The sequence below is a fragment of the Plecotus auritus genome (genome assembly GCF_963455305.1).
Source record: "Plecotus auritus genome assembly, chromosome: 10".
In the NCBI taxonomy this organism is placed as follows: domain Eukaryota; kingdom Metazoa; phylum Chordata; class Mammalia; order Chiroptera; family Vespertilionidae; genus Plecotus; species Plecotus auritus.
This window is the reverse complement of record NC_137785.1, coordinates 4,381,916-4,404,641: the sequence shown is the minus strand read 5'-3', so window position 1 is coordinate 4,404,641 and position 22,726 is coordinate 4,381,916. Positions and strand designations below refer to the sequence as shown.

Genomic DNA, 22,726 nt, shown 5'->3' with positions numbered 1-22,726 from the left:
GTGGGGGGGGGGCAGACTTAGGGACCCAAGAACCGGGACCCCAGGCCCCTCCCGCTTGGGACCCCCCGAGTCCACCTGAGTCCCCACCCCACCCCCCGGAAATAAATAAGTATAAATAAGGCACAGGTGTCCCCTGGAGGGACTGTCTCTAAACTGGGGGCCAGGGGGGAGGGTCCTCTGGCCGCCACGCCCCCAGCCCTGAAATAAATAAATAAATAAGGTCTGGCAGTGAAGGGCACGGCGGCTCCCCGGGGGCAGCGGGTCACAGCCTCGTCTTGAGCAGCAGCAGGCCCCGCACGGCCCAGTCCAGCGTCAGGTGCAGGCCTCCCAGGATGGCGTGGGCCGCCCGGATGCCTCCCCAGGCCGAGGCCGGCGGGGCCAGGGGGGGCGCCGGCGGGTCTGGGGGCGCCTGGGGCAGCGCCAGGCGGGCCATCTGTTGGGAGAGGACAGAGGGTTAGTGACAGGCCAGGGGTGCAGTGGGGGGCCGGCGAGGGGTGCTTGCAGCGTTCACTGAATCAGGTTGGGGGTCCAGGCTGCGTATTTGCAGAGTGTCTCGGTCTCCGGGGCGGGGTGTGGGTAGTGTCTATTTTTTCTAGGATTTTTTTTTTTTAATCCTCCCCTGAGGATATTTTTCCATTGATTTTTTTTTTGAGAGAGTGGAAGAGAGAGGGAAAGACAAAGAGAAACATCGATGTGAGAGAAACACATGGATTGGTTGCCTCCCTGCATGAGCCCCGACCAGGGCCTGGGCTGGGGAGGAGCCTGCGACCGAGGTACGTGCCCTTGACCGGAATCGAACCCGGGACCCTTTGGTCTGCAGGCCGATGCTCTATCCACTGAACCAAACCGGCTAGAACTCTAGGATTTTTTTAAAAAAGATTTTTAAATTGATTTTTAGAGAGAGAAGAAGGGAGAGGGAGAGAGAGAGAAACATCCGATGTGAGAGCGTAGCATTGATGGGCTGCCTCCTGCACGCCCCCTCCCGGGGACGGAGCCTCCAAACTGGGAATGGTGGGTTCAGAAAGCAAGCAGAGGCTGTGCCCCAGAGGTGGGGATCTTACGGCTGAGGGTCCCAGGGCCACGTCCAGGGGAATGGGGGCCAGGTCTGCAGAGTTAAGACAGACCCTGGAGCTGGGTGGGGGTGGGTGCTGCAGACTCCCGTCGGGGCTGGGCCTGGGTCTCAGAACTGGGAGCTGGAGTTTGAGGTCCAGGGTGTTTGGGCTGAGGCCCAGGGGTCTTACGGTCTTAGGTCTGTGGCTTTGGGGGACCCTCAGAGTCTGGGGGTCTCAAGGGCTCACAACCAGGATCTGAAGTCCTGGTGACTCAGGGCTCAAGGCCTGGGGTCTTTTTTTTTTTTTTTAATATATTTTACTGATTTTTTAATTTTATTTATTGATTTTTTACAGAGAGGAAGGGGGAGGGAGAGAGAGTTAGAAACATCGATCAGCTGCCTCCTGCACACCCCCTACTGGGAATGTGCCCGCAACCAAGGTACATGCCCTTGACCGGAATCGAACCTGGGACCCTTCAGTCTGCAGGCCGATGCTCTATCCACAGAGCCAAACTGGTTAGGGCAAGGCCTGGGGTCTTTTGTTGTTGTTAATCCTCACCCGAGACTATTTTTCCATTGATTTTTAGGGAGAGTGGGAGAGAGAGGGAAAGACAGAGAGAAACATCGATGTGAGAGAAACACATCGATTGGTTGCCTCCTGCATGTGCCCCGACCAGGGCCTGGGCTGGGGAGGAGCCTGCAACCGAGGGACATGCCCCTGACTGGAATCGAACCCGGGACCCTTTGGTCTGCAGGCCGACGCTCTATCCACTGAGCCACACCGGCCAGGGCGAGGCCTGGGGTCTTACAGTCTCCCACCTCAGAGTCCAGCTGTGTGGGGGCTGGGGTTTGCCAAGGCAGCGCCTCTAGCCGGGGACCTGGGAATCTCGGGGGGCTGGGGGCTCAGTTTCTGGGGCTCGGAGTCTGGAATGCGGTGTCTGAGGCCAGGGTCTCCCCCGTGGGTCTCCATCACGTCTGGGGTCCCAAGTTCACGGGCTCTGTTTTGGGGGTGAGCCTAAGCGTTTCCAGGCAGGATTTGGGAGTCTGGGCCTCGGGGGTCTCAGGCCCCCAGGGTCTTGGGGATACAGGGTGAGGGCCTCAGAGCTGGGGCGCCCTACCAGGAGCTGCAGCCGCCGCAGCAGCCGGTCCAGCCGGGCCTGCAGGGCCCCCAGCTCGGGCTCCAGGGTCCGCAGGGAAGGGCCGCCCGCCCGGCGCAGCCACTGCACGTGCCTCAGGTAGGAGAACAGGTCGGCCCGCAGCCGTGTCAGCACGCCCGGGAGCTGGGGGACAGGGAGTGCGGGGGTCAGGAGCGCCTGGCCCATGCCCACCCGCCCCCGATTCCCCGGGGACCCTCTCCCCGGCTCCTACCTGCAGGGCTCCCAGCGCGCCTGCGCTCATGGCCAAGGTGGGCAGAGAATCCAGGTTGTGGTCTCCGTCGGCTGGGAATTTGTCTCTCTGGGGGGCGGAAAAAGCTATGAGGGGGGCCCTGCCCAGCTCTGGGGGGCCCCTCATTCCCCCACCACGGGCCTCAAACGCCCCCTCCCCTGTCTGTGGCGCGTTGGAGGCCAGGTAGCTAGCACCCCCCTGTCCCCGGTCTGGCCCCGCCGTTCGCTCGTCTCCTACCAGCTGCGCGGCCAGCTGCCGGGTGTCGGCCAGCAGGGAGCGCGTCAGCAGGATGGCGCTGTCCAGCTCGGCCCGGGGGTCCGGGGAGGCCCTCGGGGGGCCAGGGGGCGGCCCTGGCGCGGCGGCTCGGTCCGGCCACAGGCTCAGCGCGGCCAGGACCAGGCAGCAAACACCTGCGGGCGGGAGAGGGCGGGGGTTCAGGCCCGAGGGGTGATGGAGGGAGGAGGACTGGGGAGGGAGGGGGGGTTGTCTTGCGCCCCGAGGCGGAGGGCGCGGGGCTGGTCGCCGCCCGCTCCCTCTCCAGCTCTGGCTGCCCCGCCCGTCGGAGCAGACGCGGCCCCGGGCGGGGAGACGGGCCGGGCGTCTCCCGTCCGCCCCCGGACGCCGGAATCTGGGCCCCGGGGCGGGGCGTGAGGGGGCGGCACAGGCCAGGACCTGCCCCCTCCCCGGGCCCGGGAACCGGGCGCACTGAGCGCCGAGGAGGGAGCGCGGGCCGGAGACGCGGGGGACCCCGGGGAGACGCCCCCCGGTGGGCGCCGAGGGCCGGCGCGGCGCGGGATGCCCCGCACACCTGGGCGGGAGAGTGGGACCCCGCAGCGCTGCGCCGGGGCTGGAGCCAGGGCCTCCCGGGCAGCCCATCCCCCTCCGGGCCCACCCCCCCGCTGCCCGCAGCCAATCAGCGCCCCCCGGGCCGCTCCGCTCCCGCCGCACACCCCCAGCCCGCCCCCGGGCGCTCCCGCCGCTGTCTGTCCGTCCATCCGTCCGGCTCCCCCGTTTCTGTCTGCACCCCTGCCTCTGTCTTCCTCCTCCTCCTCCTCCTCCTCTTCCTCCTGGCTCTCACCTCCTCGGGGTCTCTGCCTCAGTTTCCCTGGGAGTCCTGGGCCCTCAGGGGTCACCTCGCTGCACTGGTCCGTGGGTGCGTCTCCATGTCTCCGTGCCTCGGAGTGTCCGTCCCTCCATCCCTCCCTCGGCCCGTCCCAGCCCAGGCCTCCGACTTCCCCACTCTCTCTCCTCCCGCCTCTGCCTCCCCATCGCGCCCTCTGGCTCCGGTGTGTCCGTCCCATTCCGCTGTCTGTCTGCTCCACACCCTCCCGTCGACGGTCCCTCCCTCCTCCCTCCCCGGCTCCCCTCCCCCCCCCCCGTAAACTTGAACCAACTTACTGTTCATGTCCCCGCCGGGTCGGGGTTCCCCAGGGCAGAGGGCAGGGAGCTGGGGGCCTTGAACCCGTCCCTGTCCACTGCCGGGGCCCCAGGGGTCAGCTGGGCCGGGGCCGGGGCCGGGGCGGCATGTGCGGCGCAGCCGGGCCTGGCAGTGCGGCGGTGCGTTCGCCTAGGGGGTTATATAGGGGGCCCGGCGCGGGCGGGCGGGGGGCAGGCGGCAGGGGAGGCGGCCTGACACATCCTGACTCACCTCCCGGCTGCCTTTTCCATTCAGACGGAGCCGGCCGCCTCGCAGGGCTCCGCCGCCTGCTCCGAGGAGGGCACGGAACGAAAAGTTGGAAAAGTTGAAAGGGAAAGGGGGGGGGGGTCGGAGAGGGGCTGGTGAGGTCATTGGCGTCCCCTCCCTCCGCCGCCCAGGCCGCCGCCGCCCGCGGGGCAGACACACGAGGCTCAGGAGCTGGGGCCCCGCTGCGGGCAGGCTGGGTGGGGGTCCCCGCTAGCTAGACCCCGACAGGCAGAGAGATGGGGAGGCACGGGGGGAGGGGGGACGGGGCTACCGAAGGAGCCAGCGGGGCGGGCCTGGAGAAATGAAGGCTCTAGGGGGGCGTGACTCCAAGGGGCAGGGATGGAGGGAGACAGACAGACAGAGACAGAGAGAGATGGAGACACTGAGACCCGGGCAAGCACACAGGAGCCACACGGACAGAGGGGGTCACTGGGGCCATGCAGAGTCTAAGACAGATGCAGAGAGAGAGAGAGAGAGAGAGAGAGAGAGAGAGAGAGAATCCAGGGGTGGAGGCAGCCGGGATGCCCTGAGAGCAGAGAGGACCAGAGCCACTCCGCCGTCAGGGAAGGAGGGGAAGGGTGGCAGGCGGGGACAGGGAAGGTGAGCGAGAACCTGAGACTGAGACGGGGCGGGGCGGGGGGGGGGGGGCGGCGAGAGAGGCCTGGAGACACCCAGCAGCGGTTCCCCCCTCGGTGCCTCAGTTTCCCTGTGCAGTTGGGCAAGGCCGTGTACCCCCCTGCAGCCCCCACACGCCCCGATGTGCACAGAAGTGAATTCGCTCATGTAACGCACACACACGCTCAGCTCTCGAGGAAGGCGAGCCTTTGCCGGGTTGATGGGTTTTTATTAACACATTGGGGGGCGGGGAGGGAGAGAATAAGATGGAACCACTGGGAGACCCCCGATGTGGCCTGTGAGCGAGGTGGAGGGATGGGGTGCTGCGGCGGCTGCGGGGGGAGCTGGGAGCAGGACGGCAGGGAGGGCGCCTGCAGAGAGGAGCACCCGGCTGGGGCGCAGGAGAGAGAGGCGGGTTCGGGGACAGCGATGCTGACAGGCGCGCAGGCGGGAGCGCCAGGGGTGCGGGCAGAGGTGGCCCCGGGTTCCAGGCAGAGCCAGTGAGGGACCCAGTAGAACCCCGGTCCGGGAGCACCCCACCTGCGGGGGCAGCAGAGACAGAGAGGCGGGAGGGAGAAGACAAAGGTGACAAGTACTTGCAAAGGGCTCCCGCCGGCCCCCCTGAGCCCCAGACTGTGCTGAGCCGGCAGGGGGCTCAGGGTGATGGCAGCTGGAGTCATCCCCACCTCTGGGGGGGCAACTCCTCCGTCCCTGGGGAGGTGAGGTCACAGCCCCCATGGTGGGACATGACCTCATCGCCTCAGGTAGGCAGGCGGGCTCTGTGTTGGTCGGCCATGGCCACCCCTGTGCGCCCCCCAGGGGCCTCCCAGCCCCTGACCACCAGGTCTCCACCCCTCAGGGGGCCTACTTCCGGCTGAGTCAGCGTGGGGGGCCCAAGGCTGCGTCAGTGAGGGGAGAACTGACGTAGCCCCCCCAGACCGGCGGGGGCCAGCCAAGGTGACTCAGGCCACCAGCCTGGGGGGTGGACTGGCCTGAGGGGATGGGGACTGGGCCTGGGGCCAGCCTGCTAGCAACAATAGGGACCTGGTCCCAGCAGCCTGCTGCCCTAGAGAGAACCTGGGGTGATAGCCCCAGACCCCACAAATCAACCCAGGAGTCCAGGCCCCCAGCCCCTCCTCCCTCAGACCCAGGAGTCCAGGCCCCCAGCCCCTCCTCCCTCAGACCCAGGAGTCCAGGCCCCCAGCCCCTCCTCCCTCAGACCCAGGAGCCCCGGCCCCCAGCCTCCTCCCTCAGACCCAGGAGTCCAGGCCCCCAGCCCCTAGGCCCTCCTCCCTCAGACCCAGGAGTCCAGGCCCCCAGCCCCTAGGCCCTCCTCCCTCAGACCCAGGAGTCCAGGCCCCCAGCCCCTCCTCCCTCAGACCCAGGAGTCCAGGCCCCCAGCCACTCCTCCCTCAGACCCAGGAGTCCCGGCCCACAGCCTCCTCCCTCAGATACAGGAGCCCAGGCCCCCAGCCTCCTCCTTCCTCAGACCCAGGAGCCCAGGCCCCCAGCCCCTCCTCCCTCAGACCCAGGAGCCCAGGCCCCAGCCTCCTCCCTCAGACCCAGGTGTCAAGAGTCCAGGCCCTAAACCCTAGTGTCCAGAAGGGTGGAGGAAGGTGTTACCACAGGGCAGTCTGGGGGATGCTCTGTTGGGAGGGGCTGGAGGCTGGGCAGGTCAGTGGTCCCTGGCTGGAGACCGGTTTCCCCATCTGCCTCAACCCTCACCCTGGGCTGTGGGGTCATCTTCTCCCAGGCGCAGCAGAAGGCAGAGGAGGCAGAAGGGGCAGGTGCAGGACAAGAGGGGGTGCTGTTCAGGACTCCTGGTCTTCCCCGGGGTTGGGGACACAGGCCCAGTCCCCATCCCCTCAGGCCAGTCCACCCCCCAGACTGGTGGCCTGAGTCACCTCGGCTGCCCCCGGTGTGAACAGGAGGGCAACAATGGCCAGGCCGGTGTGGCTCCGTGGTTGAGCATCGACCTAGGAACCAGGAGGTCACAGTTCAATTCCTGGTCAGGGCACAGGCCCGGGTTGCAGGCTTGATCCCCAGTACGGGGCGTGCAGGAGGCAGCCGATCCATGATTCTCTCTCATCATTGATGTTTCTCTCTCTCTCCCTCTCCCTTCCTCTCCGAAATCAATAAAAGTATATTTAAAAAAAAAAAAATACACAGCCCGGCTGGTGTGGCTCAGCAGTTGAGCATCCACCCCGGAACCAAGAGGTCGTTGGTTGGATTCCTGGTCAGGGCACATGCTGGGGTTGCCAGCTCGATCGCCAGTAGGGGGCGTGCTGGAGGCAGCCGATTGGTGATGCTCCTCTCACCCACATTTTTTTTTTTAATAAAAATATTTCTTTATTGATTTCAGAGAGGAAGGGAGAGGGAGAGAGAGATAGAAACATCAATGATGAGAGAGAATCATGGATCGGCTGCCTCCTGCACACCCCCTACTGGGGATCAAGCCTGCAACCCAGGCATGTGCCCTTGTCTGGAATCGAACCTGGGACCCTTCAGTCCACAGGCTGATGCTCTATCCACTGAGCCAAGCCGGCTAGGGCTCTCACCCACATTTCTCTCTCTCCCACCCTCTTCCTCTCTCTCTCTCTCTCTCAAAGTCAGTAAAAAACATATAAAACACACACACAGAAAGGAGGGCGAGAAGGAGAGGCAGGACTGGGGAGTCCCAGTCAGGAATGCAGACAGAGGCCCAGGTGAGGAGAAGGCAGATACAACACCAAGGACACTAGACCCGCAGAGACCAGCTCGGAGGAGGCTGCGGGCCAAGCACAGGGGGAGGCGGGGGGCTGAGGCCCTGAGGGGTGTCGGCCCCCGCAGGCAGAGGCCAGGGAGCCCTCAGGAGGGTGCCGGGGGGTCCCTGCTTCTGTGCTGGCCCCCAGGCCCCGGGCCAGGCAGGGCTGGCAAGCGTGAGGTCAGCAGGTCCGAGGCTATGTGTGTGTGTGTGTGTCCGTCTGTCTGTCCCTGGGGGGTCCTGTCTGGCCTCTGGGGGGTGACGGGGCAGGCGGGCCGCAGAGGCAGCCCAAACCTGTCATTAGCGGTGAGGGCCGTGACGGTGGGGCCCCCCCAGTCCCCAGCCGCGGTCCCGGGCCGGCAGCCCCGCCCCCCACCCCCTCCTTGATCCCTGAGGAATCCCGGGAATTGGAAGTGGGTCCAGATGATGTTGACACAGGAAATGGTCAGCAGCTGCCCGGCCTGGGCCCCACAACCCCTCTGACCCCCACCCCCGGCCCCCTGCGGAGCCCCCTCTGACCTGTGTCATCTCTGACTGAGGCAGCGCGGGGGCCCACTCAGCTCCCCCCAGGATGTTTATAGAGGCCAGGAGAGTCAGCCTCCGGGGCTTCCCCAGAAACGAGCCGGGGCTCCTGGAGAGTTGCCCTCAGACCCACTCCCTGGCCCCTCCTCCCTCAGACCCAGGAGTCCTGACCCCAGCCTCCTCCCTCAGACCCAGGAGTCCTGACCCCAGCCTCCTCCCTCAGACCCAGGAGTCCTGGCCCCCAGCCCTCCTCCCTCAGACCCAGGAGCCCAGGCCCCCAGCTCCTCCTCCCTCAGACCCAGGAGCCCAGGCCCCCAGCCCCTCCTCCCTCAGACCCAGGAGTCCAGGCCCCCAGCCCCTCCTCCCTCAGACCCAGGAGCCCTGGCCCCAGCCCTCCTCCCTCAGACCCAGGAGTCTAAGCCCCCAGCCCCCTCCTCCCTCAGACCCAGGAGCCCAGGCCCCCAGCCCCCTCCTCCCTCAGACCCAGGAGTCCAGGCCCCCAGCCCTCCTCCCTCAGACCCAGGAGCCCAGGCCCCCAGCCCCCTCCTCCCTCAGACCCAGGAGTCCAGGCCCCCAGCCCTCCTCCCTCAGACCCAGGAGCCCAGGCCCCCAGCCCCTCCTCCCTCAGACCCAGGAGCCCAGGCCCCCAGCCCCCTCCTCCCTCAGACCCAGGAGTCCAGGCCCCCAGCCCTCCTCCCTCAGACCCAGGAGCCCAGGCCCCCAGCCCCTCCTCCCTCAGACCCAGGAGCCCAGGCCCCCCTTCCTTGTAACCCAGGTGTCTGGATCCCAGGTCCCTCTTCCCTGCTCTGGAGTCTGGACACACACACTCGCTGTCCAGGAGAGCTGAGTTCCCCGTCCCCCCCACCTCACTGGGCTGCAGAGCTGGGCAGAGGTTCACTGGGATGAACTGGGACTACGTCCCGGCCCAGCCCACACATGGGCCCACCCCTGCCTTGCCAAGAGACCAAACTAAGAGTCTGAGGACCTTCCATCCCCCGCTTCCCCATGTGCAGGTGGGGAGACAGGCCTAGGACGGCAAAGGGTCTCCAGGCCCCTGATCCAGGAGCCACCCTCAGCCCTGGGCCCTGAGAGCTACCTGACAGGCGTGGCCCAACCATTCTGCTTACCTACCCCTCCCCAGGGGCCCTGAAGTGCCACTGAGGCAGGGACTCCTGAGCAAGTGGCCGACCCCAGTGTCTCCTGGCCCTCCCCGGTCCCCTGGGCCGCCTGGACCCCAGGCAGAAATGGAGACACTCAGACCCAGGGGTCCAGGCCCCAGCCTGCTGGACGGCCTCAGCTTACTAACCCGGGGGCTCTCTGGCGAGGGCGCTGGGCCCACTCTCTGGGTGCCCCGGTGGGTCAGGAGGAGAGGCTTACACCCCCAACCGCCCACTCTCCACCGGGAGCCAAGGGGGCTCTTAGCCAGACCCCGCCCCACCCCAGGGCCCCTTCCACCTGCTCCTCAGGAAGCAGGTCTCTGGCACGCAGGCGTGACTGGGCTACTGTGACACCCCTTCCTTCTCTCCCACGGCCAAGGGGCCCCCTGGCAACAGAACTTAGAACCCTGGGCGCTGGGCGGGCAGGCAGGCGGGGCCCGCTGGTTGCTGGGGGATGGCCTTCAGGGTCTCTCACCAGAGGCCCCAGGAGTCTGGGGAGGAGACATGGTGGGCTGGGGGATCCCAGCGTTGAGCCTCTTCCTGTTGATGCAGGGCTCAGTAGGTGAGGGGCCCGTGGAGAGGGTCAGAGGGCTGAGCAGGGGCCGCCTCAGCCCCCACAGGAGCCTGACACCATCTATGTTCCTTCACAGATGGGAATGGGATCCAGGGATTCTTCTATCCATGGAGTGAGCAGTGGACGGATCCTGGGCTCCCAGGGACAGGGGCTGGGGGGCTGGACTCCTGGGTCTGAGGGAGGAGGGGCTGGGGCCTGGACTCCTGGGTCTGAGGGAGGAGGGGCTGGGGCCTGGACTCCTGGGTCTGAGGGAGGAGGGGCTGGGGCCTGGACTCCTGGGTATGAGGGAGGAGGCTGGGGTCAGGACTCCTGGGTCTGAGGGAGGAGGGGCTGGGGGCCTGGACTCCTGGGTCTGAGGGAGGAGGGGCTGGGGGCCTGGGCTCCTGGGTCTGAGGGAGGAGGGGCTGGGGGCCTGGACTCCTGGGTCTGAGGGAGGAGGGCTGGGGGCCTGGACTCCTGGGGCTGAGGGAGGAGGGCCTGGGGTCTGGACTCCTGGGTCTGAGGGAGGAGGGCTGGGGGCCTGGGCTCCTGGGTCTGGGAGGAGGGGGCTGGGGTCAGGACTCCTGGGTCTGAGGGAGGAGGGGCTGGGGACCTGGGCTCCTGGGTCTGAGGGAGGAGGGGCTGGGGGCCTGGTGCTCCTGGGTCTGAGGGAGGAGGGGCCGGGGGCCTGGGCTCCTGGGTCTGAGGGAGGAGGGGCTGGGGGCCTGGCGCTCCTGGGTCAGAGGGAGGAGGGCTGGGGGCCTGGGCTCTGGGGTCCAGGCGGAGCCTGCACTAGGCAGTGAGCCTGGGGAGTCTGGCCTTGGATCCTGCTGCTCCGTGGTCCTGGGGTGGGCTCTGACCCAGCCCCCCTGCCTGGCCCAGGCTGTGAGGGAGATGTGTGGAACCGGGAGAGCTGTGGGGGTCCAGCGGCCATCGAGAACCCCAATCTGTGTCTGCGCCTACGATGCTGCTACCGAGATGGCATCTGCTACCACCAGCGCCCGGACGGTGAGTGCCGCGAGGCGGAGCCTGGGGGGCTGGCCGCCGGCCCGGGGCTCACTGGCTCGCGCTTTGTCCAGAGAACATGCGGCTGAAGCACCTGTGGGCGCTGAGCTGGACGTGCGCGGGGCTGCTGTTCGTGATCTTCAGCGTCCTCCTGTACTGGCGAGTGGGGCTGGGCGGCGGGCGCCTGCCAGCAGGAGGAGGAGGGGGGAGGAGGGGGGGAGGAGGGGGAGGGGGGGCCAGGAGCTGGGGCTGAGCGTGCTCCCTCCCGGCAGGTGGGTCAAGAGCCGGGACATGCTGCACTTCCCGGGGTTCAGGCAAACCAATCGGCGCCCCACGTCGCGGCCCTCTCAGTCCTCCCAGGGGAAGAAGAAGTCCTCGGGGGGCAGCCACTCCACCAGCCAGCCTTTGAAGGGCGCCTTGGATGCCTCGGGGACCGAAGGGGAAGAAACAGGAGGGGAGGAGGACTAGGGGCACCCCGAGGGGCACCCCTCAATAAAGATATAGCATACAGCCCTGGCTGGTGTGGCTCCGTGGTTGAGCGTTGACCTAGGAACCAGGAGGTAAGGGTTCGATTCCCCGTCAGGGCACAGGCCCGGGTTGCGGGCTCGATCCCCAGTGTGGGGCATGCAGGAGGCAGCGGATCCTTGATTCTCTCTCATCATGGATATCTCTCTGGCTCTCTCCCTCTCCCTTCCTCTCTCAAATCAATAAAAATGTTTAGAAAAAAGAATAAAGATATAGCATACAGACACCTGGTCTCTTTGCTGAGGGCCATGGCAGCTGGAGGTGGATGAGACCTGGAGGCAGGGTGTGTGTGTGTGTGTGTGTGTGGGCGGTGGGCTTGGGCTGTGGAAGGGGGTCTGAAAGGAGGGAGCTGGGGGTGGTCTGAACCAGGCTGAGGGGGCTGTACCCCTCAACATTCTTCCTGACACCCCAGCTCCCCGCCATGGTATCATGTGACCTCTGAGCATTTCCCAGGCTTCCCGCTGAGCACAGTGGGGGTCCCTGCAGGAGGTGAGCCTCCCCCGCCCCCCCGCCCCTGCCCCGCAGACAACCTGACCTCTCAGAGCCCCGTGGTCCAGCAGACGTTTTCAGGGATGTGCTGTACAGTTCAAGACCCAGCTGAACCCTGACCCTCCTCCCTCCCTCCCCCTCTCCTTTCTCAGCACCAGAGCCTCACCAACCTCCCCTCTCTGTCTTCCCCCCCAATAAACATCTTTGCAAGTCTGATTTGCCCCTCGGTCTGCTAGGAGGGGCCCAAACTAGCAGAGGGGCCTGGGCGGGGGCGCCTGGGCCGCGAGGGTGGGTCTGGGCTGGAGAGCCTGGTGATGCTCAAGTGCATGTGGATGGACCTAGTCCACTCGGGCCCTCCCCGCCCCTGCCCCAGAGGCGTCCCTCTCCCAGACAGACAAGCAGAGATGGGAGGCAGTCCTTTATGCAGGTGACAAAGGAGCGCGGGGAGACATCCTGGCGGCCACGGGATGTGGGGGCAGCTGCATCTCAGTCATGTCCTCACAGGTGCATCCTTGGCTTTGTCTGCAGGAGGGAGGGTGGTGTTAGTGGCTGCTGGGGACCCCATAGCCCTGTGTTTTCTGCACCCACCACCCAGCGGCCTAGGGGACCCTGGGGAAGCCCTTTCCACCGGCTTCAGCCCCTCACCCACTGCCTGACACAGGGCCCAGGTCTCCTCACCCCGCCGTGCCCTGATTGGCTGCAGCGCGCAGGTGACTTTCATTCACTCACCGGAACACAGTGGTCCAGGTGGGGACCGAGACCAGGAGAGACATAGGTGCAGGGACAAAAAGAGATGTGGGAGATAGGAAGAGAGACACAGGAAGGGAGGGGGGAGAGAGAGAGAGAGAGAGAGAGAGAGAGAGAGAGAGAAGGAGAGGGAGGGAGAAGGAGGGGCAGAGACTGAGAAAGAAGATGGGACAAATGACAAAGGGTGGGTGCATGGCACTCAACTCATTTTGGTCCCAGAGTGGGAGGAGAGCTCGGCGTACCTCACCCTTCCCATTGAGGAGGAGTTCTATGTCTGGATCCCATCCACCCATCCACCCATTCATCCACTTATCCATCCATCCACCAACGTTTCCATCCATCCACTCATCCATCCATCCATCCACTCATCCATCCACGCATCCATCCATCCACTCATCCATCCACGCATCCATCCATCCACTCATCCATCCATCCATTCACCTATCCATCCATCCATCCATCCATTCACTCATCCATCCATCCATCCATCCATCCATCCATCCATCCACTCATCCATCCATCCATCCATCCATCCACTCATCCATCCATCCATCCATCCATCCATCCATCCATCCATCCACTCATCCATCCACTCATCCATCCATCCATCCACTCATCCATCCACTCATCCATCCATCCATCCATCCATCCATCCACCTATCCATCCATCCATCCATCCATCCATCCATCCATCCATCCATCCATTCACTCATCCATCCATCCATCCATCCATCCATCCATCCATCCATCCACTCATCCATCCATCCATCCACTCATCCATCCATCCATCCATCCATCCATCCATCCATCCATCCACTCATCCATCCACTCATCCATCCATCCATCCATCCATCCATCCATCCATCCATCCACTCATCCATCCATCCATCCACTCATCCATCCATCCATCCATCCATCCATCCATCCATCCATCCACTCATCCATCCATCCATCCACTCATCCATCCATCCATCCATCCACTCATCCATCCATCCATCCACTCATCCATCCATCCACCACCCGTATCTCTATCCAACCATATCCACTCATTCCTTCGTGGCCTACATGAAACAGCTTGGCCAGTTTCTGGCGGTGGCTCCAGCAGTGGATGTCCACCCAGCGGTGAGACTTCTGGGTAAAGGACTTCCAGGAGTAACTGTAACCACAGGGGGCTGTTTCTGCATTAGAGGCCACATTTGTGTTAGCTCCTGCTTCACCTATTGCACAGCTGTTATCCTCTCTTAAAATGGCTTCCTCACCTGAACCACAGAACAGAGCATAGGACCGGAGTGACTGTTTTCTCAATTCTCAGAGAGAAGGCTACATGACTAGCATCGTTCTGGATGTATAAAACGTAAGTTAGTTCATCACTTACAGATAATCTTAGGCTATCAGATTTCAATTGTTTTATGGAATCCTCATTTAAGAAAATGGTTCAGTCATCCATCCATTCATTTGTTCCATCTATCGATTCACCATTAACAAATCCAACCACCCACTTATCCACGTGCCTACCCATCTGCTCAAACTATCCAACCAGCCACCCATTCACCCACCTACCCATCTACCTATCCAATCATATCCATCCATCCACCCATCAACTAATCCATCTATCCACCCATCCATTCAACTATCCATTTATTCATCCACTCATCCACCAACTAATCCATTCATCTCCTAGCCAACCATCTATCCACACACCCACTCACCCATCCATTCAATTACCCATTTGTTCATCCAACCAGCCACCCACCCGGGGAATCACGAACCTCTGATTTCTTGGGTCCACTTTTTATTGGGAAGTGCTAAGCACATAGACACCAGGGACCCAGGCCTCACACTCAAGGGGCTCCCCATTGGGTGGGAGAGGCAGTACCAGCACACACAGACGCCACACATGACGGTGCAAACAGTCGTGGGGAACTCACAGTAGGAAGACCCAGAGAAAGGCAGCAAGGTTGAGATGGACCTTAAAGGACACATGGGAAGTGTCCTGTGGAGTAGGGTGGGACAGCACTGGTTCTCCTGCGGCAGGGAGAGCATGGACAGACGCCAGCGGGCGGGCGTGAGAGCCTGGCTGAGAGATGTTGTCATGACTGCAGGGAAGGCAGGAGATGTGACGCTGAGACAGAGCGGGCCCACGTGTCCGTGACTGCAGTGGGCTTAACCAGAGGGCAAGGGGGATCCACAGCAGGTCTCTGGGGACAGGAGTGCATGCTGAAGAGTATGTTTAGGAGAGGGAATAGGAGGGAGAGGAGGGATGAAAGGGAGGGAAGGACACTTCCTCATTTCTTGGTCTGTCTCACCCTCCCTCTCCTGCTTGGTGGGGCATTCCCAATGTTATCCCCTCTCTCTGTAGACTTTCTTTTTTTAAAAAATATATTTTATTGATTTTTTTTTTTTTTACAGAGAGTTAGAAACATCGATGAGAGAGAATCATCGATCAGCTGCCTCCTGTACACCTCCTACTGGAGGTGTGTCCGCAACCAAGGTACATGCCCTTGACTGGAATCGAACTGGGGACCTTTCAGTCCGCAGGCCAACGCTCCATCCAATGAGCCAAACCGGTCAGGGCTAGACTTTCTTTTTCTTTTCTTTCTTTTTTTAAATCCTCGCCCGAGAATATTTTCCATTGATTTTTAGGGAGAATGGAAGAGAGGGAAAGACAGAGAGAAACATCGATGTGAGAGAAACACATCGATTGGTTGCCTCCTGCATGAGCCCCAACCAGGACCCAGGCCAGGGAGGAGCCTGCAACCGAGGTACATGCCCTTGACCAGAATCGAACCCAAATAGAACCCAGGACGCAGGCCGACGCTCTATCCACTGAGCCAAACCAGCTAGGGCTAGACTTTCTTTTTTGGGGAAAAAATATTTTTATTGATTTCAGAGAGGAAGGGAGAGGGAAAGAAAAACATTCTCATCATTGATCGGCTGTCTCTTGCACGCCCCCTACTGGGGATTGAGCCCGCAACCAGGGAATGTGTCCTTGAGCGGCAGCGAACGGGGACCCTTCAGTCCACAGGACAACGCTTTATCCACTGAGCCACACCAGCTAGGGCTTTCCTTACACCTTCGGTGGCACCGTTTGGGGCCTCAGCGCCCCCCACTGGGGTGGGGATTAACTGGGACCTGAGACAGCTGGGGCTGGAGTGCAGGGAGGGCTCTCCAAGCTACAGGGACTGCCCCTCATCTCTTGGGGGCAGCGGGGGAGCAGGGTCTCACTGTGCCTCCCAAGTCTGCACTCCTGCCTGCCTGCTCTCTCCATCCTCAGGGTCTCTGCTGCTCTCTGCTTCTCTGTCTGGGCCTGGGCCTGCGTCTCTCTCGCTCCATTGTCTCTATCTCTCCATCTTTACCTGGGTCTCCCTAATCCATCTCCCCCGAAGCCCCGCCCTCCTTCCCCTTGGTCCCTCCCTCTCTTTCCTAGGTCTCTCCATCTCTCCCCCAATCCCACTGTCCCTCCCTCCCTCTCTCTCCTAGGTCTCTCCATCTCTCCCACAGCCCCTCCCCTCGGTTTCTCCCCGCCCCGCCCCGCCTTCCGGCCCCTCACCTCGGGCTCACTCGGTGCCGGCGCCCGTCGCCCCGGGCGCGGCCTCGAGCGTGGCGAGCTGCAGGCGCACGCGGCGGGAGCCGGCGCCGGGCTGGGGCACGCGGGGGGCCCGGCACGCTCCCCGGGCTCCGGGCGCGGCGCGCTGGCCGGCGGCGGAGGAGGCGGGCGCCGACCAGCGGCGGGACAGCTTGCGCGCCAGGCGGGCGAGCGCCGAGGGCCGCAGGCCGTAGTCGCGCTCGAGCTCCTGGCGGGAGATCTCGATGTTGCCGGTGTACCAGAGGATCCAGCCCAGCAGGCTCATGAACACGAGCAGCGCGCCCGAGTAGATGAGCAGGTCGCCGAAGTCGCGGCCGCGCACCTGCAGCTGCGCGAACACGCCGGTCAGCAGCGCCGCCATGCCCGCCACGTCCAGCGCCACGGCCAGCAGCAGCGCCATCCGGCAGCGGCCCAGGCCCGACGAGGGCGCGGGCGCGCCGGCCGGCGGGGACGCTGCACCGGGCGGGGGGCCCTGCGAGACGCACACGGCCGGCGCCGCCGCCATGGCCATGCTTCGCCGCGCTGGCTCCGGCGGAGAGTTTTCCGGGTACCGCCCGGCCAGGGGCGGGGTCGGGGACGGCGCCAGGTGTGCCCCGCAGCCATCCGGTCATCTGAGCAGCCGCCCTGGCCGGGGTTTCCTTGCAGGGCCTGGGGCTGAGGCATGAGGGGGACCCTGCTGAGGCATTAGGGGGACCCAGGGCCCCTGCACCCCAAGGAGCAGCAGCAATACGTGGTCAACATTCAGGACGCTCTAATGGAGCCAGGGCAGCGCAGGGCGAGGGGACAGCCCGGGCCCTGTTCTGATCAGCCCGCCTCCAGACGCCTTCCATGCACCCCGGTAGGGTCAGGTGGGGTCAAAACCAAGGGTCAGACAAGGCCCTCAACCCCAAGGAGCTCTGGGACGCGGGCTCACGCATGGCCCGTCCCCGGGAGCCTCCTGGGGGCCACCTTCCAGCGCAAGTACGGACGGCACAAAGGTGGACCGTTCCCAGGACTCTGAGCCCACCGTCAGGTCCACGGTGCTCCGATGGAGGTGACATAAGGCATTGTCGCTGCTTTTGTTCAGTAGGGGTCCCGCCAGGTCCTGTGCTGGGGAGGCTGAGGACTGAGGACTCGGACACATCAGGCAAGGCTCCTGCCCCTTAAAGATGACCCTGAAAATAAACAGGGTCGAAATGAACAGAAAGTCGACTCCCAGGACGTTTAATGGGGTGGAACATGACTCAAGGGGAGGATGGGAAGGGGTCCGAGCGGACAGGTATGGGATCCCTAAAGGAACGAACCAAGGGCTTTCCCAGGCAAATCCCTTTTCCTCCAAACAATTCGCCCTTAGAGGAAACCCACGCTCCCCTGGGTGGCAGTCTGCAACGAGTAAGGTCTAGCTTCTCTCTAGACCCAGCATTTCAAGACTTTATTCCAAAAGAACCCTGAAGAGGGGGAAATGAGGGGCCTGCCGGGGTTCTGAAGGGTTCCCACCGTGCCCGAACAGACCCGAACCCGGCAGAGGCCAATAAGAAAGGCGGCCACCCTTTCCGAAGAGCATTTCCGGAGAGTTCCGAAGGTGCCCGAGCGAGCCTTCTTCGGCAATAGCCGAGAGCTTACGGAGAAGACCGGAAGCAGCGGGGATTCCGGGACTAGGCTTAAAAGAGTTCACGCATTCACATGTTCATTCATAAACATAAACCCTAAAACAAATGTTGACTGAGCGCCCATCCTGTGCCAAGCGCTGGGTGAGCATCCCTAGGGGAGAGGCCGCTGGCGAAAGGGCTGTACCCAGTTGGAAATCCAGTCGTAGAGTTCCGGAAACAAACGAGCGATCCCGGAACGGTGCAGCTCGGCGTCTGAGAACACGCCTTCGGGTCTCCAGCCGAAGAGTTCCGAAGCTTCCGAACGAAGTGCGACCGTAGGCGGAAATAGCCGAACGTTGCCGAGCTGCCTTGGAGGCGGGATCGGGAGACGACGTGCGCGTCCCAGAGAGGAAACGGAAATGCGTATCCGTATTAAAAGCGTCGCCCCGCCCCTTGCGTGCCTCTTTCCGTCTCCGGCTGCCGCAGCGTGAGGAGGTGAGTGGAGGCCTTGCTCCCGCCCGCGTGGCCGCGTCTCGCGCCCCCCGCCCGGTCTTTCCCCCTGTCGGCCTTTCTCATTGCGTCCCTCGCGTCCTTGGCTTCCCCCCGGCCCCGCCACCGGAAGACGCTGCGGATTCTCACGGTCTCCCCCGCAGTTAGTCTCGGCGCCTAAGTTCAGCCCCTCCGCCTTAGGTCGCCCAGCCCCGCCTGGCAAATTCCTTGGCGCTGTCTGCCCTCAGGTGGCCCGGCTTCCGCCAGGTCCCGGCTCACATCCTCCCTCTGTTGTTGTCCTGGTGGGACCCAGCGTCAGCCTGCGGCTCCCTTTGACACCTTCCCGTGCCCCTTCTCCCCGCAGCTGCCGCCATGTCTGCCCACCTGCAATGGATGATCGTGCGGAACTGCTCCAGCTTCCTGATCAAGAGGAACAAGCAGACGTACAGCACCGTAAGTGGGGCTGGGACTCTTGGGTCTGAGGGAGGCACTTGCGCGGGCACCGGGACCCCCCTCTTCACGACCCCCATGCGTCCTCCCTTCCCAGGAACCCAATAACCTGAAGGCCCGCAACTCCTTTCGCTACAACGGGCTGATTCACCGCAAGACGGTGGGCGTGGAGCCGGCGCCCGACGGCAAAGGGGTGGTGGTCATCATGAAGCGGAGATCCGGTGAGCGTTGCCCTGGCTCGGCCCAGATCGGGGCAGGGAGCTGTGGGTGGTCAGTGTTGGGCAAGGAGAGTCATTCTGCCCCTGGGACTCCTGGGGTCAGGGTATTCCTCGGGGAAGCTGCCCCCCTCTTGGCCACCCCGCCCTCTGTGTGAGCTGGCCGGGTCTTTTTAACTTGCTTTGCCCTCTGCAAAGTGGAGGAATTCACAGGACCTGCACTGTATGTCCTGGTGGTAGTGGCTGGGACGAAATTACGGGGTTGCTCAGGAGCCAAAGTTTTAAGGCTAAATCCTCTAAACAGCCCAGCTGGGGGTGGGTGTCTCCATCTCAACGCCGGTGGGAAAATGTAGGCAAATCGGCGAGCCTCCCGCTAGCTCCCACTTGCAGGTGACAGGCTGGGTTGGAAACAGCAGTTTGACACGCGCCCCCCCCCCCCCCCCCATTGGGCTCAAGGAGCGCATCCACCCCCATAAACTGCACCCGTAGGCATTTGAGTGTCTTGGAGGAGCTCTGGGAGTTCTGAGTCACAGGGCCGCCGACTGCCACCACTTCTGTTCTTCGCGGTGGTTTTTAAGGGGAATGAGCTTTTCCCAGGTCTCTGGCGAGGGCCAGGTTCTGTTTGGGGTCGGGTTTCAGCGTCCTGTTCAGTGTCAGCGGTGGCCTTGGCCTGCCAGCTCCAGATGGCAGGGACTCCTGCCCGCCCCGGAGGAGGAGGAGGAGGTTCCCCTTCTTGGGGTCGCAGCCCCGGAGCACCCAATCCCTGGCCCAGTGGGCTTCTCAGGTGTTCACGCTCCTCATGCTGGTGTGTTGGGTCCTGAAAACTTCCCCTCTTGGATGGCTGAGTGGCCTTTCCCAGACTGTCAGGAACTAGACTGACCTGGGCTCTGGGGTCAGTGACCCAGCCATACCTCTGGCATGGAGATGGGTCCTTGGCTGAATTCTGGGCAGCGGAGTCCGGACTCCCTCTGTGCACCAGGGCTCCCCGCCCCTGGCCCACGGTGACTCCCCGTCACCCCAGCGTCAGGGCCAGGCCTCGGCTTGGCCTTTCAGACCCTCGTTCAGAGCGGGTGCCTTGGGCCCAGGAGGGTGGGGCAGGGAGAGGAGGCAGCTGCTGTGCTTGGACTGTCAGTAACTGGCCAGCACGGTGCTGAGTGCCTGCCTCACCCCTGCCCAGGCTCAGGCGGCCTGGGCTCCGAAAACTGCTGTGTGTGTGTGTGACTTTGGACAGAAGTCCTCACTCATCCTTGAGTCTGCTCAAGCGAGATGGTGGGTGGTGGTGTGTCTCAGACATAGCGATGAGGAGTCGCCTGTACCGTGCCTGTGGCCTGGCCCTGGTGGGGTGTCCCAGAAATCTTTTTTTTAATGTTTTTAAAATTATTTTTTAAAAATATATTTTACTAATTTTTTACAGAGAGGAAGGGAGAGGGATTAGAGAGTTAGAAACATCGATGAGAGAGAAACATCGATCAGCTGCCTCCACACCTCCTCCTGGGATGTGCCCGCAACCAAGGTACCTGCACTTGACCGGAATCGAACCTGGGACCCTTCAGTCCGCAGGCCGATGCTCTATCCACTGAGCCAAACAGGTTAGGGCTTATGGTTTTTTTTGTTTTGTTTTGTTTTGTTTTGAAAGGAGAGTTTAGGCAGGGCTTGTTCTTTTTTTATTTTTTTTAAAATATACTTTATTGATATTTTATAGAGAGGAAGGGAGAGGGATAGAGAGTTAGAAACATCGTGATCAGCTGCCTCCTGCACACCCCCTACTGGGGATGTGCCCGCAACCAAGGTACATGCCCTTGACCGGAATCGAACCTGGGACCTTTCAGTCCTCAGGCCGACGCTCTATCCACTGAGCCAAACCGGTTTCGGCGTTTTTTTTTTTTTTTTTTTTTAAATACATTTTTATTGATTTCAGAGAGGAAGGGAGATAGAAACATCAGTAATGAAAGAGAATCATTGATTGGCTGCCTCCTGCATGCCCCCTATTGGGAGTCGAGCCCACAACACGGTCACTGACATCACAGGCCGTTAACTGGAATCGAACCCGTGATCCTTCAGTCTGCAGGCCAACGCTCTATCCACTGAGCCACACCAGCCAGGGCTGTCCCGGGAATCTGTGTGGAGATGGAGCAGGCTGCCTCCCCGGCTCACAGCCACGGCTCTCGGGTTCTCGGGATGCCATTGTGCCCTCGCCCCTGGGAGGGCATTAAAAGGCCGAGGCCTTCGGACTGACTCCGTCTCCCCCACCAGGCCAGCGAAAGCCGGCCACCTCCTACGTGCGCACCACCATCAACAAGAACGCCCGGGCCACCCTGAGCAGCATCCGGCACATGATCCGCAAGAACAAGTACCGCCCGGATCTGCGCATGGCCGCCATCCGCAGGGCCAGCGCCATCCTGCGCAGCCAGAAGCCCGTGATGGTGAAGAGGAAGCGGGCCCGCCCTACCAAGAGCTCCTGAGCACCCCTCCCCCTAAAGCAATAAAGGTAGCAGCCAGCTCGCCTCTAAACCTCTCCTGGCCTCCAATGTGTGTGACCGTGACCCAGGCCGTGTCACTAGAACTGTCAGCTTGTCTCTGGGGGGCTCCCACACCCACGGGTGCCGGACAAAAGTGTTGGGACTGGAGGGTCCAGGTCGGGGGCGGGGAGACTCTAGCAAGTAACTAGATCTCTAGCGACAGTGTGGCTGGCCCAGCATCCGTGCTCCAGGGGAGGCCTGGGGGCTGGTGCGAATGCCTACACTCAGCGCGTCAGATGACCACGGTGAGTCACGTTAGAAAGTGCAGAGCGAACAAGGAAAGTCCTCAGAAGCCCACACTGCTAGAGGGGCCTGACCGCTTCAAGACCTTACATGGTTTTCCATCCCTGAACATGGAGAGTGAATTCCTAAGCGGTGTGGGTCTGCGCTGAGGTCAGCGCCCTGGGCCGGTCCGCTCACTGCACCTCAGCTCCAGCCCTGACTGGCCAGTGGAGGTAGGAGTGGTTACCATCCGGGTCTTCTTCTTTTAATTGATTTCAGGGAGAGAGAGAGAGAGAAATATTGATGAGAGAATCATGGATCAGCTGCCTCCTGCACACCTCCTCCTGGGGATGGAGCCTGCAACCCAGGCCTGTGCCCTGACTGAGAATCGAACTGGTGACCTCCTGCCCAGCGTGGGGTGTGCAGGAGGCAGCCGATGGATGATTCTCATTATTGATGTTTCTATCTCCCTCTCTGAAATAAAAAATAGATTTTAAAAAATCCTCCTGGCCTCTCACCACTCGCCTCACCCTCCTCCTCCCTGCCTGCGTGCCTCAGGTCTCTTGGTGTTTATCAGCCTGTGATCACAGGTGTCAGCCACCACCTCTGCCACTAGCTGTGTGTCCTCAGGCAAGTAACTAGACCTCTCTGTGCATCTTTTCAAAATTCAGGGGGTTAATGAACACAGTGCTGGGACCAGAGCCTGCACATAGCAAGTGCTCCCTCATTTGGTGGAGAACATGAACCCGTGAGCAGCTGGGCCTTGTCTCATACATGCCCTGTGTGTGTACACATGAATACATACATGTGTGGAATGGCCATTTCTCATCCAAGTACCCCAGACAGCCCAAAGCAGGTGGCATCCCCACTTCACAGATACAGAAACCGGTTCATATTGGGGGGCGGTCACTGACATCACAGGTCCTAACGTTTTTTTCCTACCTGCTCTGCGGAGATGAGAACCTCGCTCCTGTCCCACTCCACAGCGCTGGTTAAGGCCCAAAGCCCTGCCTCCAGGGGCTGACTCCACGCAAATGCAGAGTTCCTGCCACGCCCTCCAGCCCTCCCAGTGAGGGGATGTGACCCTGCCCACTTCTTGCCAGACCCGTTGTCCTGCCTGGGCATAGCCTGCAACCTTGGCCAGAGCCCTCCCGCAGTTCCCACACCTGCCAGTGAAAGGCAAGCCCGGCAGTGCCACGT

General features: G+C 62.4%; 4 protein-coding genes across 9 annotated transcripts; 2 read left to right on the top strand and 2 right to left on the bottom strand.

Moving 5' to 3' along the window:
• Nucleotides 1-262: 262 nt before the first annotated feature.
• Nucleotides 263-2,449, bottom strand: IL11 (interleukin 11; the record flags this gene model as incomplete). The annotated part of the gene is made up of 3 exons (XM_080644395.1): nucleotides 263-433; nucleotides 2,170-2,331; nucleotides 2,420-2,449. 3 exons carry the CDS (start codon nucleotides 2,447-2,449, stop codon nucleotides 263-265), a joined length of 363 nt encoding a protein of 120 aa, XP_080500521.1.
• A 7,183-nt stretch (nucleotides 2,450-9,632) lies between these two features.
• TMEM190 (transmembrane protein 190) lies at nucleotides 9,633-11,184 on the top strand (the record flags this gene model as incomplete). Its single annotated transcript, XM_080644054.1, has 5 exons — nucleotides 9,633-9,720; nucleotides 9,809-9,844; nucleotides 10,594-10,719; nucleotides 10,791-10,875; nucleotides 10,989-11,184. The coding sequence occupies exons 1-5, from the start codon at nucleotides 9,663-9,665 to the stop codon at nucleotides 11,182-11,184; spliced, it is 501 nt and encodes a 166-aa protein (XP_080500180.1). The 5' UTR covers nucleotides 9,633-9,662.
• An 818-nt stretch (nucleotides 11,185-12,002) lies between these two features.
• TMEM238 (transmembrane protein 238) lies at nucleotides 12,003-17,733 on the bottom strand. 3 transcript variants are annotated; one of them, XM_080643787.1, is made up of 4 exons: nucleotides 17,555-17,733; nucleotides 17,070-17,217; nucleotides 16,028-16,391; nucleotides 12,003-12,252 (listed from the first exon to the last, which is right to left on the bottom strand). In XM_080643787.1, exons 2-3 carry the CDS (start codon nucleotides 17,184-17,186, stop codon nucleotides 16,035-16,037), a joined length of 474 nt encoding a protein of 157 aa, XP_080499913.1. In that variant the 5' UTR covers nucleotides 17,187-17,217; nucleotides 17,555-17,733; the 3' UTR covers nucleotides 12,003-12,252; nucleotides 16,028-16,034. The 3 variants fall into 3 exon arrangements, with proteins under 3 accessions (XP_080499913.1, XP_080499911.1, XP_080499912.1); XM_080643785.1 differs by lacking the exons at nucleotides 17,070-17,217; nucleotides 17,555-17,733 and having other exon boundaries at nucleotides 16,028-17,063; XM_080643786.1 differs by lacking the exons at nucleotides 12,003-12,252; nucleotides 17,070-17,217; nucleotides 17,555-17,733 and adding an exon at nucleotides 14,601-14,675 and having other exon boundaries at nucleotides 16,028-17,063.
• Nucleotides 17,734-17,856: 123 nt separating this feature from the next.
• On the top strand, nucleotides 17,857-21,300 carry RPL28 (ribosomal protein L28). 4 transcript variants are annotated; one of them, XM_080644627.1, is made up of 4 exons: nucleotides 17,857-18,126; nucleotides 18,485-18,573; nucleotides 18,668-18,791; nucleotides 21,039-21,300. In XM_080644627.1, the coding sequence occupies exons 2-4, from the start codon at nucleotides 18,493-18,495 to the stop codon at nucleotides 21,245-21,247; spliced, it is 414 nt and encodes a 137-aa protein (XP_080500753.1). In that variant the 5' UTR covers nucleotides 17,857-18,126; nucleotides 18,485-18,492; the 3' UTR covers nucleotides 21,248-21,300. The 4 variants fall into 4 exon arrangements, with proteins under 4 accessions (XP_080500753.1, XP_080500756.1, XP_080500755.1 ...); XM_080644630.1 differs by having other exon boundaries at nucleotides 18,123-18,301; XM_080644629.1 differs by lacking the exon at nucleotides 17,857-18,126 and adding an exon at nucleotides 18,127-18,283.
• The last annotated feature ends 1,426 nt before the right edge of the window (nucleotides 21,301-22,726 follow it).

Coding starts and splice junctions, on each gene's coding strand:
- TMEM238 (XM_080643785.1), bottom strand. CDS start 16,574: ATGGCCATGGCGGCGGCGCCGGCCGTGTGCGTCTCGCAGGGCCCCCCG.
- RPL28 (XM_080644627.1), top strand. CDS start 18,493: ATGTCTGCCCACCTGCAATGGATGATCGTGCGGAACTGCTCCAGCTTC. Junction 18,574..18,667: donor ACAAGCAGACGTACAGCACC/GTAAGTGGGGCT, acceptor CTCCCTTCCCAG/GAACCCAATAACCTGAAGGC. Junction 18,792..21,038: donor CATCATGAAGCGGAGATCCG/GTGAGCGTTGCC, acceptor CTCCCCCACCAG/GCCAGCGAAAGCCGGCCACC.